The 16077-nt window shown below is 32.9% G+C and overlaps 1 protein-coding gene across 1 annotated transcript; it reads right to left on the reverse strand.

Moving 5' to 3' along the window:
* Positions 1-378: 378 nt before the first annotated feature.
* On the reverse strand, positions 379-10108 carry LOC139519330 (monomeric sarcosine oxidase-like). The gene is made up of 6 exons (XM_071311326.1): positions 9945-10108; positions 5498-5642; positions 4176-4668; positions 3030-3148; positions 2054-2200; positions 379-1171 (listed from the first exon to the last, which is right to left on the reverse strand). Exons 1-6 carry the CDS (start codon positions 10050-10052, stop codon positions 927-929), a joined length of 1257 nt encoding a protein of 418 aa, XP_071167427.1. The 5' UTR covers positions 10053-10108; the 3' UTR covers positions 379-926.
* Between the last annotated feature and the right edge of the window lie 5969 nt (positions 10109-16077).

Genomic DNA, 16077 nt, shown 5'->3' on the forward strand with positions numbered 1-16077 from the left:
ATCAAAATGGTAATACAACTACATAACACTTTTTATTGACCTACCACAAGTTTTTGCCCTTAAACTTAACTTGTCAAAAACTAATACAGTGTTGATGCCACTGCTGGTGGAGATTTATTTCCCCGAGGGTATAACCAGCCCAATAGTCAGCTTTTTTGTGCTGACATGAATTATCATTGATATGGTTATATTTATAAATTAACCCAGGCAAAGATTACCTTAGCTGCATTTGGCAAAACTTTTAGGAATTTTGGTCCTCAATGCTCTTCAACTTCGTACTTTATTTGGCATTTTTAACTTGTTTTGGATTCGAGCGTCACTGATGAGTCTTTTGTAGACGAAACGCGTGTCTGGCGTATATACAAAATTTAGTCCTGGTATCTATGATGAGTTTATTGTTACATTCCGATACAGCACATATAAGTCAGGCTTATTCAACTTCGCCGAGGCGAGACAAAAAATCCAACCGTTTTAAAGTACACATAACAGGTTATCAAAGAATTATAGAAATATAATTTTGTTTCCTCCAAAATATTTGGTAAAAAAGAATCGAGCATACTGAATTTACTTGGTAATTTTGGTGAATTTCACTTTCAAAAAGAAAAAGAAAAAAGAGTTACTTTCTGAGAAAGAAAAACATCGCTTTGAATTGTCTATCTTTCTGGCTAAATCTTCTTTTAGTCAATTTTTACTTCTCGTTTTGAAATTTCTAGGATTTCGGTGTTTTTGTTATTTTACTTAATAGTTCTGTCTTATTCTGTAAGTCAATAAAATACACTTTCATTTATCTATAAGGAGGAGAGTTGTTTTCCTACTTTTTGGACCGGAGGGGGTAATAAAATTATTCTTTTCGCAAAGCTGGAACAAAACTTATAATATATATATATATATTTGTTTAATTTGAGTGAAATCTGTTATTACTTCTATTATAATTTACTTCCTTCTGTCTTGTATTTGACAGTAAACTCGTCTTTCGGAAGGGATGTATCCCATTTATTTTTCATTATCAACAATGCAGCAAGTCGACCTATTTCATCGCAGGACTTTGCTGCATATCCGTTCCCGCCAACAGCTACGCCTAACTGTGAGTGAATGTGATCAATGTAGGGTCTACCTGTTGGAGTTTTCACTATAACACAACAATCACCGACATAAGATGACAGCTTTGGTCCTGAAAGTAAAACAGAACAACTTGTAGTTTACAGGAGGGTTACTTGAAAAACGCTTCATATAATATATGTACAATGGTTAAACTTCTTCAATTACTCACAAATAATACAACTCATTGGAGTTCGATAAAACCAATATTCCCGTTATGAATTTTAAATGTTAAAAAAAGAGGGACGAAATGTCTCGTTTATAAGTATAAATATAATTTGCAGATTTTTTTCTTTCAATGTTATTTTCTAAGATTTAAATTACGACCAATGATCATCATTCGCTTCCAAGTATTTAAAAAAAATACCTAAATGAAATTTAAAATTATTGCAACATGCGGTTATCTTTTATTATATGAAGGCTGAATAATGGTTCTTTCGAGTTTATCAAGCAATTATGTTCAAAGCAAAATACGAATCGATAATGGATAAATTTCGTGACCGGCAATATTTGAGTTCCTAATAGTTTATAACACATGAAGTAAAAACTACAGGCCAAGTTAAAAGATGTCAGTCAATATCTTGTGTTTACACAGTAAAATGTTAAGATTTAGTAGGACCAATCAGTATCAACAATTTAAGAAGGATCACATGAAAGCCATAAAACTAACGCGATGTTGACCATGCGATACGGTTCAATATCTGGACCGTTGTGCTAAATAGATACGTATCTATGATTATTCTGTGTAGGTCGTGGTGCTGTCTTATTGTGGTTTCAAGAGGACCCATGGTTAATAGACGAAAGAGGAGCGGATTTTTTTCTTTCGATTTCTGCTTCGATTTTTGCATTGAAGAGTTTATGCATATAACCAGAATTTCTACCAATCACAAATTGATGTACGCTCTGTTTGAATCTTTGAACCTGTCACTGAGTTTTCCTCAACCCTCCTTTTTACCTTTAACAATATCTTTGATAATGGTAACTATGTCTTCGATCATTCTTTTATCACCTCTACTGCAGTACCAATGTTTTACTTCTGTTGCTGTCCTCAATATCTTAGGATAATCTGCACTGTCGTGACCTAACTTGATGTAGTACTTTCCTGAGAAGATAATATACATCTTGAATTTAAACTAACTTATAAAAGTTAAGATTACTTACATGTAGTATGTGTATTTATGTCTCTGATGTATTGTTAGTGCATGGAAATGGTGAAGGTTCCTTGATTCGAAGATGTTTCTGAATTTACCATCATCTGATTGTCTTAGAGAAAATGATTTGAAAAAAAGAATAAATGTGAAAGTACAACGAAACACAGAAATGGGGAATGTGGCCATGGGACACAGATGATGCCCCCGCTAGTAAACAACGCTTTATAGGAAATTAATAGTTATCAAAGGTACCAGGATTATAAAGCCAATTAACAAGTACAAAGTTGAAAAGCAGTGGTGATCAAAAATTAATGAAGAACGGTAAAAGTGACACTACCCAAATTTGTACTTTATCAAACAGGAAAACCAACGGTCTACTCTCCAAAAAAGGAGAAACGAGAAACCCTTATGAAGCACTCCAACAAACATCAACTACTCCCCATCAGGTTCCTGACTTAGTACAACCTTTATCTGGGCATTTAGCGTACATACATACATAGACTTCATACATCAAAATATCAGACACATAACTTTTAAAGTCGTATGACGGTCATGATTATATGCAACACACCGTCGTATGATTGAACACCTGCCACCCAAAGATGATATAATTTTGACCAGGACAAAAGAAGAAGTTTTTCCTTAATGGGAAGTTTTAAGATAAAGCAAACAGTACATTTATTTTTGCTGTTTAAAATACACCTAGGGCAAATTGAAAAAAAAAATCTATGTATGTCTTTAGATACACAAAAAAAAAATCACTATATTCTAATGAAATACCATCAGGATATTTAACAGGTGGCAGCATATAAAATCGCACTGTGTTATCTGATTGTCGAATAAATTTTGTCTTCCAATCTTCAGCTCCAGTACCACAATAAGAAATTGATGGCATGTTGCTAAAAAAGATGCAATTTTTATATAGAAATGTTTCAACATTCACAATATCCAAAAGGAAAATTTCAAAAGTTTGTTTACAAAAAAATAACAAAAGCTGCCTGAGATGGCCCTCATCCCTCATTTCCACGATTTAAAGGCGACATTTAAAGTGAACCGATTAACTTAGTTGAACATTTGTTTTACTATCGAATATGTCCTGATTTATGACGTGAATTATGCGAGGACCTATGATGCAAAATATCTACCTGTTTGGTAATTAATGTGTCCTTTCTCATATCAGACGTTTCTCGATAACATAACCTACTGAATCCAATTAGTGTTCTGCTCCGTGCATCGCTCATTTATAATACATGTATCAGATAAGTATAGAGTGTTGATATACGATTTTTTTGTAATGTTGTGCACATCATATGTGATGCCCATTTCTGGCTCCAAGACAGGAGGATATGCTTCTATCCATCTGGCCTTGGACCATATCCAGCATTGTTTCTAACAAATCTTTTTTCTTATTTGAGCACAAAACAAATAATGCTGGGGCTCTATTAAGGAATTTGAAAATACAATGTAAACAAATCATTTAATCGACCCGGAACTGACATCCAGTTCACATTTTGATGGGATTGGACTCCTTATGAGTCGATGGATATTTAATAAACAGTATGAATTTTGAAGATAAAATCTAAGAAAAAACAGATCCGGTTCTGGAACGTTAACTGTGATTTTTATATTTCACTTAATATTGTCAGTTATTTTATGTTCCTCATATAACGGACTAACACCATACAATACTATGACAGTTCTTGTCCATTCGTTTTTGATGTGATGTGTTTTGTTATTTGATTTTGCCATATGATTATGGACTTTCCGATTAAATTTCCTCCAAGTTCAGTATTTTTGTGATTTTACTTTTTACATCAATTTTGTCAATCGTTTTATTTTACCAGTATTCAATTTTATTACATAATCTTTGAATGTACATTACTACATATTCTATAAAATGAATGCAGTTTTAATATACAACTATACCTAATTTTTTGGTAATCGTCTGGACTGATTTCGACTCTAGCTACAGTGATAGGACGCAAACATACATCAATGTCGACATATTTCGGCAGGAGTTTCCTGAATGAAGTAAAAGCACCCGTTGCAAGTAATACTTTCTTTGCATAAATCTTCTGACCACTCTCTGTCGTAACACACATTATATATTCGCAATCAATAACACATCTCTCTACTTCGTTTACTACCTCTTCAATCACGCGACAACCTTGTCTTTTGGCAATTGTAATTTGTGCTTCTATAAGACGTCTTGGACTTATATATCCAGAATTATTATTTTCGTAAATAGTTTCATCAGATTCGCAGAAATTCAAGTATGGGAAATGTTCTTTCAGTTCTTTGCTTGACCATAATTTCGCATTTATTCCATGGTTCTTGGCACATACCTTGTTGGTCCTCATATACTCTTTACCAGCAGAACCACAAATAATATATCCAGCTTCATCATAAAAATGTATGCCTACAAAGTATAATTAAGTTAATATACAATGAAGACACAAATGTACCATCTTTATAACAGGGTTTAAAGTAAAGTCACAAAAATACCAAACTTCGAGGAAAATTCAAAACGGACAGTCCCTAATCAAATGGCAAAATCAAAAGCTAAAGCACATCAAACTAATGTTCAAGGGTTTTTACCTGGAATGTGTGTTTTATACCATATGTGTAGTAAATTTTAAAATTATTTTTGAAAAGTAAGAAGAAAATTAAATGAATTGATAGTGAGTATTAACTCAAAGACAGCACACAAAGGTTATGTAGAGTTGATGAACAGGACATTTAATAGATATAAAAAAAAGTTGTGATGGGACGAACAAAGGGAAAGCGACTTTTAAATACTACCAGAAATACCTGAAAAGTTCCGAAAACTAAGCATCAGCAATTATAACTTTCATGTACAACAAAGAGATAAAAAAATAAATTAAAAAATACCGAACCCTAAAGAACATTCAAAACGGAGTCCCTTATCTAATAAGTTAATAACAAAGTCAAAATATCAAAGACATCAAACGAATGGAAACAACTATCAATCATATGCTGTACTTTATAAAGCCAGGCAGTTCCTTGTGTAGAAAAAGGTGGATTAAACCTGGTTGTATATCTAGCTAAACCTCTCATTTGTATGGCAGTCACATTATACTACATTGTATTGTCAACATGTCGGAACAAAACAAAAAGAAGGATGGACGTAGGTTTATCTTTATTCATTCAACAAAGGGAAACTAATTCAAACTTATTTGATTAAAGCATTTTTAATCATATGAAATTGAATGCACTAATTACTATACCTGATGAATGTTCTATTTCCCGATACCTGGCAATAGATTCTTTGGCAAGACTAGACCAAACAAAATCCGTGTCAGAAGACCTTGTAATTCGCCCCTCATCATAGTGGGCACCAAATATATCTCTTTCAACTAATGTACTTGGGTCCTTGAAAAGTAGAAAAAAAACAATCATTTGATGGATATTTAGAAGTTGTTGTGAAAAAGGAATTTTCGTATGTCAAAACTCACAGTGTAGATACTATTCTGTACGCTATCCGGAAGTCGCGATTTTCGAAGCGATGATTTCTAACTGGCTAACAGGACGGTTTTGCCTACGGTAACTTTTCTCATCATTTGTTTACTCCTATATCTACAACGTGCTTTGAAAATCTTCAAGGTATATATAGCATCATAAATATGAGTTACTGTAACAAAACATGCATTAGAATACAAAATATACGTGTGCATCACATCAACTTGGTAGAAAAAAAAGTGAAATCGATGGACAATTTTGCTCTCGTAGTACAAAGCAAATAATCTTGTATTGCAAATATTTGCATCAGTTTACAGTTAAACATATACTGTTTCAATATTCTTTTCGTATTTAAGGTTTATGTACCCTTCTGTAGCCATTTTTGTACGATTTTTTCAAACCTCAATTGAATCAAAACTAAAGATATAATAAATAATAGAGATAGGTCATTTAGTACATGTTCCAAGGGGAAACTTGATGAAAAGCATCATTTTTTACTGTTTCATTGCATTTGATAGAAAAAGAGGACTTTGTGGCAAATAAATCAAGATTTTTATAGAAAATCCACAGCCTTTAATACAGAGATTTTTGTTATAAAATTTGAAACATAAATTACTCACTTGATTTTCTATGATGTGCTAGTGTTTATTTTTTACAAAAAGTTCTAAGTAACCTGTAAATTCCAAAACACCTCGTGCTGAGTCACTAAAGTCGAGCGCACACTAAAAGGTGTACTTGATTTTGGCCATATTTATACTTGTCTTAACCAATAACTACATTTATAAACTTGTTTTAAGGAAATCAATGCTAGCACTGCATGCAATAATCCTATATCTATCAGTCATCAAATTGCCAAATATGAGAGTACAAGGATAAAGGCTGTGGATTTTCTATAAAAATCTTGATTTATTTGCTACAAAGTCCTCTTTTTCTATTAAATGCAATGGAACAGTAAAAAATAATGCTTTGCATCAAGTTTCCCCTTGGAATATGTACAAAATGGCCTATCTCTTTTATTCATTATATCTGTAGTTTTGATACAATTGAAGTTTGAAAAGTTCGTACAAAAATGGCTACAGAAGAGTACATAAACCTTAAGCAGAATATTCGTATTTCCCAAAAAAAAAAAATGTTTTCCTTGAGGATCCCAAAATAAATTACTGTACGATCAGTCTAGAACTGACTGTATTCTAGAAGCGATTTCAGATTTTTTGACTGTATGACCAGTCGTGATTTTGAAGAAAAAACAACAGCAATTTGAAGGTATATACGTGTATATGTGATATTCTGAACTATCCAGGGAACTATAACGTGTAATTACTTTCATCAGACAATACAAATATATTTCTGATGAATTTTTTAGATTGCAAAATAATTGTATTTTTGTTCCATCAGTCTTATTTAAAATCAAATGCCTAAAAAGTAATACATGATTCGCTTGTGGACTTATAGTGTATCGTTACAGTTATCTGTTTATATAGCTATTACATTTTTAAAGATTATTTACACCGTCCTCCGTTGACCAATTGATGATAACATAAATCAAGCTTGTCTCTTTTAAAATAACAAAAAATGGATAAAGACAGCTTTGCGTAGGGGGTTAATTCATGTGATATAATTTTGAAATAGAAGGTCCATAATGCATTAATCGAGTAAAAATGGAGCAATTTCAGAAAACTTTAATGATTGGTTTAGGAGGTGTTGGAAATACCTGATATGGTGCCCCAATATAATGCAATGTCCAAGTCCGTATCTTATATAAAGTAACCCCATAAAAGATTTTTACTAAAATTCGAAATAGACGGAGCACAATACAGTCATTATCATTTATGATAAGGAATCCGAATAAGATTAATTAATAGTTATATCAGTGACGGATTCAAAAAAAGGGGATCCGGCAGTTTGAAACCCTTTTTTAACTATCAATGCATTTGTATGGGAACATATATTTGAAATCCCCTTTTCTCCTGGATTGGACCCCCTCTCCATTTAAAAATGGCCGGAAACCACAATGTATATAAAGTGGTTTATGAGGAGATGCGCTTACAAAACCGGCGAAACATATTGTACCGGTCCAACGGACGAACGGAAAGACGGACTTCTTTATCACTATAACCCCCCGCTTAACAAAGTGGTGTACAATTGAGTGTCAAAGAGACAGCTCTACATCTTAAACAAAGTGAAGGAACTGCGATTAATTGTAGGCTACAGTACGGCCTCGAAGGTGTGTAAATACATGCATTTTTATATAACAACTAAATCTGTGTGTTTGTACAATTTTAAGTATAACGGAGGACATTTCTGAAACTTATATACTAGTATACATTCGTGTTGTTTATTCTTTAGTTTTCTATGTTGTGTCGTGTGTGCTATTGTTTTTCTGTTTGTCTTTTTCATTTTTAGCCATGGCGTTGTCAGTTTGTTTTAGATTTATGAGTTTGACTGTCCCTTTGGTATCTTTCGTCCCTCTTTTAAACCTTCCTCTTATTTTAGCAACATTTAAACATCCTTATACTTAATGTTATAAGTCGAGTACACCCTACTAAGCTAAAAAAAAATGTTTCCTAAGTTTTCAGGATGTGAATGTATTGAAATATATTTGTGTTCTTTAGAAAAATGCCACCTTCTAATGTATCGTAAATAACTTTGAAATCACCACTAGAATACAGTGACATAAAGACTGATCATACAGTTTTAAAATATACAAGCGAGACTGATCGTACAGTGAGAAATTCAAACAAGTGTAATTTTCTTATTTCTGGCTTCAAAGATCTGGTTGAAACTCTAACCACCACTTGAAATATACTTCATTTAGTTAATTAAGTCTGGTTTTTACGTTAATTTGTACACTAAGAGGGTAAAAAGATTGTTTTTAGGTTCGCCGACTGATTTTTCTTAGTGATGCACTTGAAAATCTCTTGATTAAGGCAAAGATACGAATAATGAATGTGCGGAATTTAATTCTAAAGTAAACGATTTGAGAATATCGATGTTGGCTGAATTAATCATTAAGCAATGTGCAGATGATCAACTTACCGTTTAATTCAGTATACCCATCAAATTTAAAATGTGATCCAAAAAGTTCTCGCTTCGAAAATCGCGACTTCCGGATAACGTACAGAATAGTATCTACACTGTGAAACTGGTACTATGACATTAACATTAACATAATCTGCTTGTTGTAATAGTGAAATTTCGTTTGTCTGTTGTGTAGGCAAGACTATCATTAATATATTTAGCTTGTGAAATTTACTGTTTATTAAAAGTTGAAACCCTCAAAACACTGAGGTTTTTTTCTACCCCCAGATTTATATTCATTGCAATAGCCTTATTTGACACAATTTTTTGAAAGTTTCGGCGATTAATACTCTTCAAATTTGTATTTGATCTGGACTGTTTTGATTCCTCTTAGTCGCATAAACTAAGACGAAATGCACGTCTAGCTTCAATATTATAAGACTGGTATCTTTGTTAAATTTTGGCTGTCATGGTCATGTCAATCTTGGAGATTATTGAATGATAAGTTTGACCCTCATATATTAGTTGTAGGCTATAAGCGCAATCGACTTAGCTCGGCGACTGGCCGTATCTATAGATGACATAAATCGCCCGTGATACAAGCAATCAAGTAATCAAGCCCTTGATGAATGAGGCACAGGGACTCTGTTAGCAGATTCAAATTTTGTTAATCAATGTGTTTTAATATTTTTTTTTTAGTATTTCCTGTCCTATTATTGAATGCCTAGAATCTCCTGGGTAATCACTTTATGTCTCTATTTTACATTTGTATTTAAAATTTATACTATGTTAATTTATTTGTATATGTCTATGTACCATTGTACTTTGGTTTATTAGAATAAAGATATATACGATGTCTATTTGTATTACTTTATTAACGTATTTGACGATGCCATCGATATTTCTTTGTTTTCTAGCAAATTGAATCAGCATTTTACTATTCATATCCGTTTACTGAAAAAAAAACCTATACGGATATGGATAGTAAAGTGCACATTGCTAGAAAACAAAGAAATATCGATAGCATCGTCAAATACGTTAATAAAGTAATACAAATAGACAGGAAATACTAAAAATAATAATATAAAAAACATTGATTAACAAAATTTTAATCTGCTAAAACGAGTTCCTGTGGAATGAGGCACACTTTTAGCTATGATTCAGTTAATAATTCGGTGTGAGACAAAACTATGTTACCTTTGGTTCTTTAACTCCGATGAGGCATACTGTCCCTATATTGGTCCCATATCTTGCAGCTGCTGACCCAATACATCCAGCACCAACAATACAAAGGTCAAATACCATCACAACAACGACAGCCTAGATATTAAACTTATACTTTGTTTATCATAATCACGTGATGTTGTATACATAATATTAGTTATCTTGGTGTAATCAGGGGTGTACAAAATTTTACACCGTTGTTGAAAATTCATACACGCAGCCGAATGGGTGTATGAATTTTCAACAACGGTGTAAAATTCCGTACACCCCTGATTACACCAAGATAACGAATTTATTTCTTATGAACAATTCCTTTACTCATTTTGAAACCAGGACGTAAAATTGTAAAAAATGGTACAGCTGTAGTGAAAAATTTCCAGCGTAATATTATTTCAATGTCCATGTTGCTGCACATTGCCAAACACTTTTTTACTTTATTTTTGGAAAAATTCTGAAAATTTTTGTGTTCTTTTGAGTTTACAAAAAAAAACTAAAAAAACAAAATATTTTTTAAAAATTTAAATATTTTTTTTAGCATTTTCTACTTATTTTTTTTTTTCGTATTTAAGGTCTTTCCCGTACATGGGAAAGACCTTATTGTTTTTCTAATGTTTTTTAAGGTCTTTCCTCTCCGCGAGGAAAGACCTTATTGTTTTTCTCCTGGTTTTTTTTTTTTTTTTTTTTTTTCATCCAGCATCTGTTTAACATGGCCTCCCCTTGTTTCTATTGAAGTTATCAAGACCAAATATGGACCATCGGTAGACCTCATCATGAAGTATTACCAGATGAGGCTGTGTAGGATTTCATCATCCCCTTTATAAGTTATCTCCCTTTTATTGGTTTTTTTCGACATGGCCCCCCCCCTCGTTGTTTTTGAAGATATCATGACCTTATTTGGAAAAAAGTTAGATCTCATCATGATGTGTTACCATATGAGGCTGCTAAGGATTTCATCATTCCCTATGAGAGTTATGTCCCCTTGAAGCAATTTCTTTCTTTTACATTTTTCTCAAAAAGTATTCAAGATAGAATCGATTTGAAAGCGGCAACATGTACAGGACCAGATGGCAATGTTAATTAACATATACAATCATTTGTTGTTAACCCTTATAAGGAGTTATTTCCCTTGAAAAAATATAAACAATTTTTGAAAAATTGTATCTCGAGAACCGGAAGTCGTAAAGACTTGGGACCTACACCAATAATCTTAAGTTCATGTGACCTTTAATTTGCACCCGAGGTCAAAGGTCACCGAGTGCAAACAAAAATTACGCTGCAATTTCAAGCTTTCATATTAAGAAAACGATAAGAGTTTGCTGCATACTTACAGCGTATAAAATGTTCCTCTCGACAAGCTCTACATTTTATACTCCGACCTCAAAAGAGTCCGACTGTCTGTTCAAAAGTTACGACGGGATGATTCTTAAAAGTATAGTATTGTGTGTATATCTTTTTAAAGATAACAGATATCAACCTACTATAAACTGCAAAGATGATCAGTAGTTCAAGACCTTCAATTTGAGGTCAATGTCAGGTCATGATGAAATTTCACCTTGACCTTCATATTTCACTATGACCTTGACCTTGTGATATTTGAAAGGTAAAGTAGTCCTGAGTTGAATGGTGATAGTCCCATGTCTCTACTACTTCCGGTTCTTAAGTTTGGTATTGCATCATATACTTGATGATTAATTGTGACCTTGGTGAACTATGAAATTGTCCCAATTCTTTTTCTATAATGTTGTCCTTCAACTGTAGATCATTTATCATTTTACAGATTTGAGATATCTATTGTCGTTTTAGAGATAATGCAGTTTGAAGTTTTGCGAGCGGAGGCATGTATTTCTGAATCAACAACAGCTTACGACTTAAAATGTTTTAGAAATTGGAGAGGTTAACATAGTTATATGTTTGACTAAATACCAAAAACATTCCATGGAAAAAAAACACCAAAAAATCAATTTGAAAATTTCAAGTTTTGCATTGACTTTGTAAGTTTCATAATTTCTATTTATATAGTTGATATTGCATCATTTTTGGCACTTTGTCAAATGGGGTCATCTGATATATCAAATTGAAGGTCTTAGTAAACTCTGCTTAAAAATGAACATTTTCAACCCCCTTTTCATCCCAGGGGGGACGGGTTGGGTCATTTAGTGCAAACATTCAAATTTCTCAGATGGTAAGGTTGTCGCATATCAAATGAAAGAACATAAAGCGTAAATTTCAAATTTCAAATTGACGTCTCCCAAAAATGGGTTGGATGGGGTCATTGAGTGCAAAAAAGAAATTTTCTTTTAAGATAGGGTTGTTGTATATCAAATGAAAGGTCATGATGTGTACATTTGAAATAAAATTCCCGACCTCCAAAAATTAGTTGGATAGGGTTATTAAGTGCAAAAATCAAATTTTCTAGAACATGGCGTTGTCGCATATCAAATGAAAGCTCATCTACTCTATGTTACATATATCATAATTCCGATCTCAAAAATGTAGGCGGATGAGGTCATTTAGTGTTAAAAGCGAAAAGTTTCAGAAGGTATGCTTGTCGTATATCAAACGAAAGGTCGTACAAAGTACTTTACGAAAACACCACTTTTACAGGAAAGACCTTTCAATTGTTTTACAAACAATTGAGATACTAGTTTTTTTCTTTTTAAGGTCTTTCCTCTCCGCGAGGAAAGACCTTATTGTTTTTCTCCTGTTTTTTTTTTTTTTTTTTCATCCAGCATTTCTTTGACATGGCCTCCCCTCGTTTCTATTGGAGTTATCAAGACCAAATACGGACCATTGGTAGAACTCATCATGAAGTATTACCAGATGAGGCTGTGTAGGATTTCATCATCCCCTTTAGAAGTTATCTCTCTTTTATTGGTTTTTTTTTACATGGCCCCCCCCTCGTTGTTTTTGAAGACATCATGACCTTATTTGGACAATAGTTAGATCTCATCATGATGTGTTACCATATGAGGCTGCTAAGGATTTCATTATTCCCTATGAGAGTTACGTCCCCTTGAAGCAATTTCTTTCTTTTACATTTTTCTCAAAAAGTATTCAAGATAGAATTGATTTGAAAACGGAAACATGTACAAGACCAAATGGCAATGATAATGAACATATACAATCATTTTGTTGTTAACCCTTATAAGGAGTTATTTCCCTTGAAAAAATATACCCAATTTTTGAAAAATTGTATCTCGAGAACCGGAAGTCGTAAAGACTTGGGACCTACACCAATAATCTTAAGTTCATGTGACCTTTAATTTGCACCCAAGGTCAAAGGTCACCAAGTGCAACAAAAAATTACGCTGCAATTTCAAGCTTGCATATTAAGAAAACGATAAGAGTTTGCTGCATACTTACAGCGTATAAAATGTTCCTCTCTATGAGCTCTACATTTTATACACTGAGCTCAAAAGTGTCCGACTGTCTGTTCAAAAGTTACGACGGGATGATTATTAAAAGTATAGTATTGTGTGTATATCTTTTTAAAGGTAACAGATATCAACCTACTATAAACTGCAAAGATGATCAGTAATTCAAGACCTTCAATTTGAGGTCAATGTCAGGTCATGATGAAATTTCACCTTGACCTTCACATTATACTATGACCTTGACCTTGTGATATTTGAAAGGTCAAGTGGTCCTGAGTTGAATGATGATAGTCCCATATCTCTACGACTTCCGGTTCTTAAGTTTTGTATTGCATCATATATTTGATGATTAATTGTGACCTTGGTGAACTTTGAAATTGTCCCAATTCTTTTTCTATAATGTTGTCCTTCAACCGTAGATCATTTATCATTTAACAGACTTGAGATACCTATTGTCGTTTTAGAGATAATGCAGTTTGAAGTTTTGCGAGCGGAGGCATGTATTTCTGAATCATTAAGAGCTTACCACTTGAAATGTTTTAGAAATTGAAGAGGTTGACATAGTTATATGTTTGACCAAATACCAAAATCATTCCATGGAAAAAAACACCAAAAAATCAATTTGAAATTTTCAAGTTTTGCATTGACTTTGTAAGTTTCATAACTTCTATTTATATAGTTGATATTGCATCATTATTTGCACTTTGTCAAATGGGGTCATCTGATATATCAAATTGAAGGTCTTAATAAACTCTACATAAAAATGAAAATTTTAAATCCCCTTTTCATCTCAGGGGGACGGGTGGGGTCATTTAGTGCAAACATTCAAATTTCTCAGATGGTAAGGTTGTCGCATATCAAATGAAAGAACATAAAGCGTACATTTCAAATTGCAAATTGACGTCTCCCACAAATGGGTTGGATGGGGTCATTGAGTGCAAAAAACAAATTTTCTTTTACGATAGGGTTGTTGTATATCAAATGAAAGGTCATGATGTGTACATTTGAAATATCAAATTCCCAACCTCCAAAAATTGGTTGGATGTGGTTATTATGTGCAAAAATCAAACTTTTTAGAACATGGCGTTGTCGCATATCAAATGAAAGCTCATATACCCTGTGTTACATATATCATACTTCCGATCTCAAAAATGTAGGCGGATGAGGTCATTAAGTGTAAAAAACGAAAAGTTTCAAAAGGTATGCTTGTCGTATATCAAACGAAAGGTCGTACAAAGAACATTACGAAAACATCACTTTTACAGGAAAGACCTTTCAATTGTTTTACAAACAATTGAGATACTAGTTTTTCTTTTTTTTCTTCCAACATTTTTTTGACATGCCCGCTTCTTGTTTCTGTTGAAGTCATTAAGACCAAATATGGACCATTGCTAGACCTTACCAAGATGTATTACCAAATGACTCTGTTAAGGATTTCATCATCCCCTTTAGGAGTTATCTCCCTTTTATTGATTTTTTTCAACATGGCCCTCCCTCATTGTTTTTAAAGATATCATGACCTTAATAGGACAAAATGTAGATCTTATCATGATGTATTACCATGTGAGCCTGAATAGGATTTCATTGTCCCCTATAAGAGTTATATCCCCTTGAAACAATTTCTTTCCTTTGCATTTTTCTCAAAAAGTATAAGAGATAGAATCGATTTAAAAACGGCAACATGTACAGGAACAGATGGCAATGTTAATGAACATGTACAATCATTTTGTTATTAACCCTTATAAGGAGTTATTCCCCTTGAAAAAATATACATAATTTTGGAAAAATTGTATTTCGAGAACCGGAAGTCTTAGAGACTTAGGACCTTCACCAATAATCTTTAATTCATGTGACCTTTAATAGGCACCCAAGGTCAAAGGTCACAGAGTGCAAAAAAAAATTACGCTGCAATTTCAAGCTTACATATTAGGAAAACGATAAGACTTTGCTGCATACATACAGTGTATAAAATGTTCCTCTTGACAAGCTATACTTTTTATATAATAAGCACAAAAATATCCGACTGTCTGTTCAAAGGTTACGACGGGATGATTCTTAAAAGTATAGTTTTGTGTGTATATCTTTTTAAAGGTAACAGATATCAACCTACTATAAACTGCAAAGATGATCAGTAGTTCAAGACCTTCAATTTGAGGTCAATGTCAGGTCATGATGAAATTTCACCTTGACCTTCACATTATACTATGACCTTGACCTTGTGATATTTGAAAGGTCAAGTGATCCTGAGTTGAATGGTGATAGTCCCATGTCTCTACGACTTCCGGTTCTCAAGTTTTTTATTGCATCATATATTTGATGATTAATTGTGAACTTGGTGAACTTTGAAATTGTCCCAATTCTTTTTCTATAATGTTGACCTTCAACTGTAGATCATTTATCATTTAACAGATTTGAGATATCTATTGTCGTTTTAGAGATAATGCAGTTTGAAGTTTTGCGAGCGGAGGCATGTATTTCTGAATCATCAAGAGCTTACCACTTAAAATGTTTAAGAAATTGAAGAGGTCGACATAGTTATATGTTTGACCAAATACCAAAATAAATCCATGGAAAAAAAACACCAAAAAATCATTTTGAAATTTTCATGTTTTGCATTGACTTTGTAAGTTTCATAACTTCTATTTATATAGTTGATATTGCATCATTTTTTGGCACTTTGTCAAATGGGGTCATCTGATATATCAAATTGAAGGTCTTAATAAACTCTACTT

Source organism: Mytilus edulis, chromosome 4 (genome assembly GCF_963676685.1).
Source record: "Mytilus edulis chromosome 4, xbMytEdul2.2, whole genome shotgun sequence".
Taxonomy (NCBI): Eukaryota; Metazoa; Mollusca; class Bivalvia; order Mytilida; family Mytilidae; genus Mytilus; species Mytilus edulis.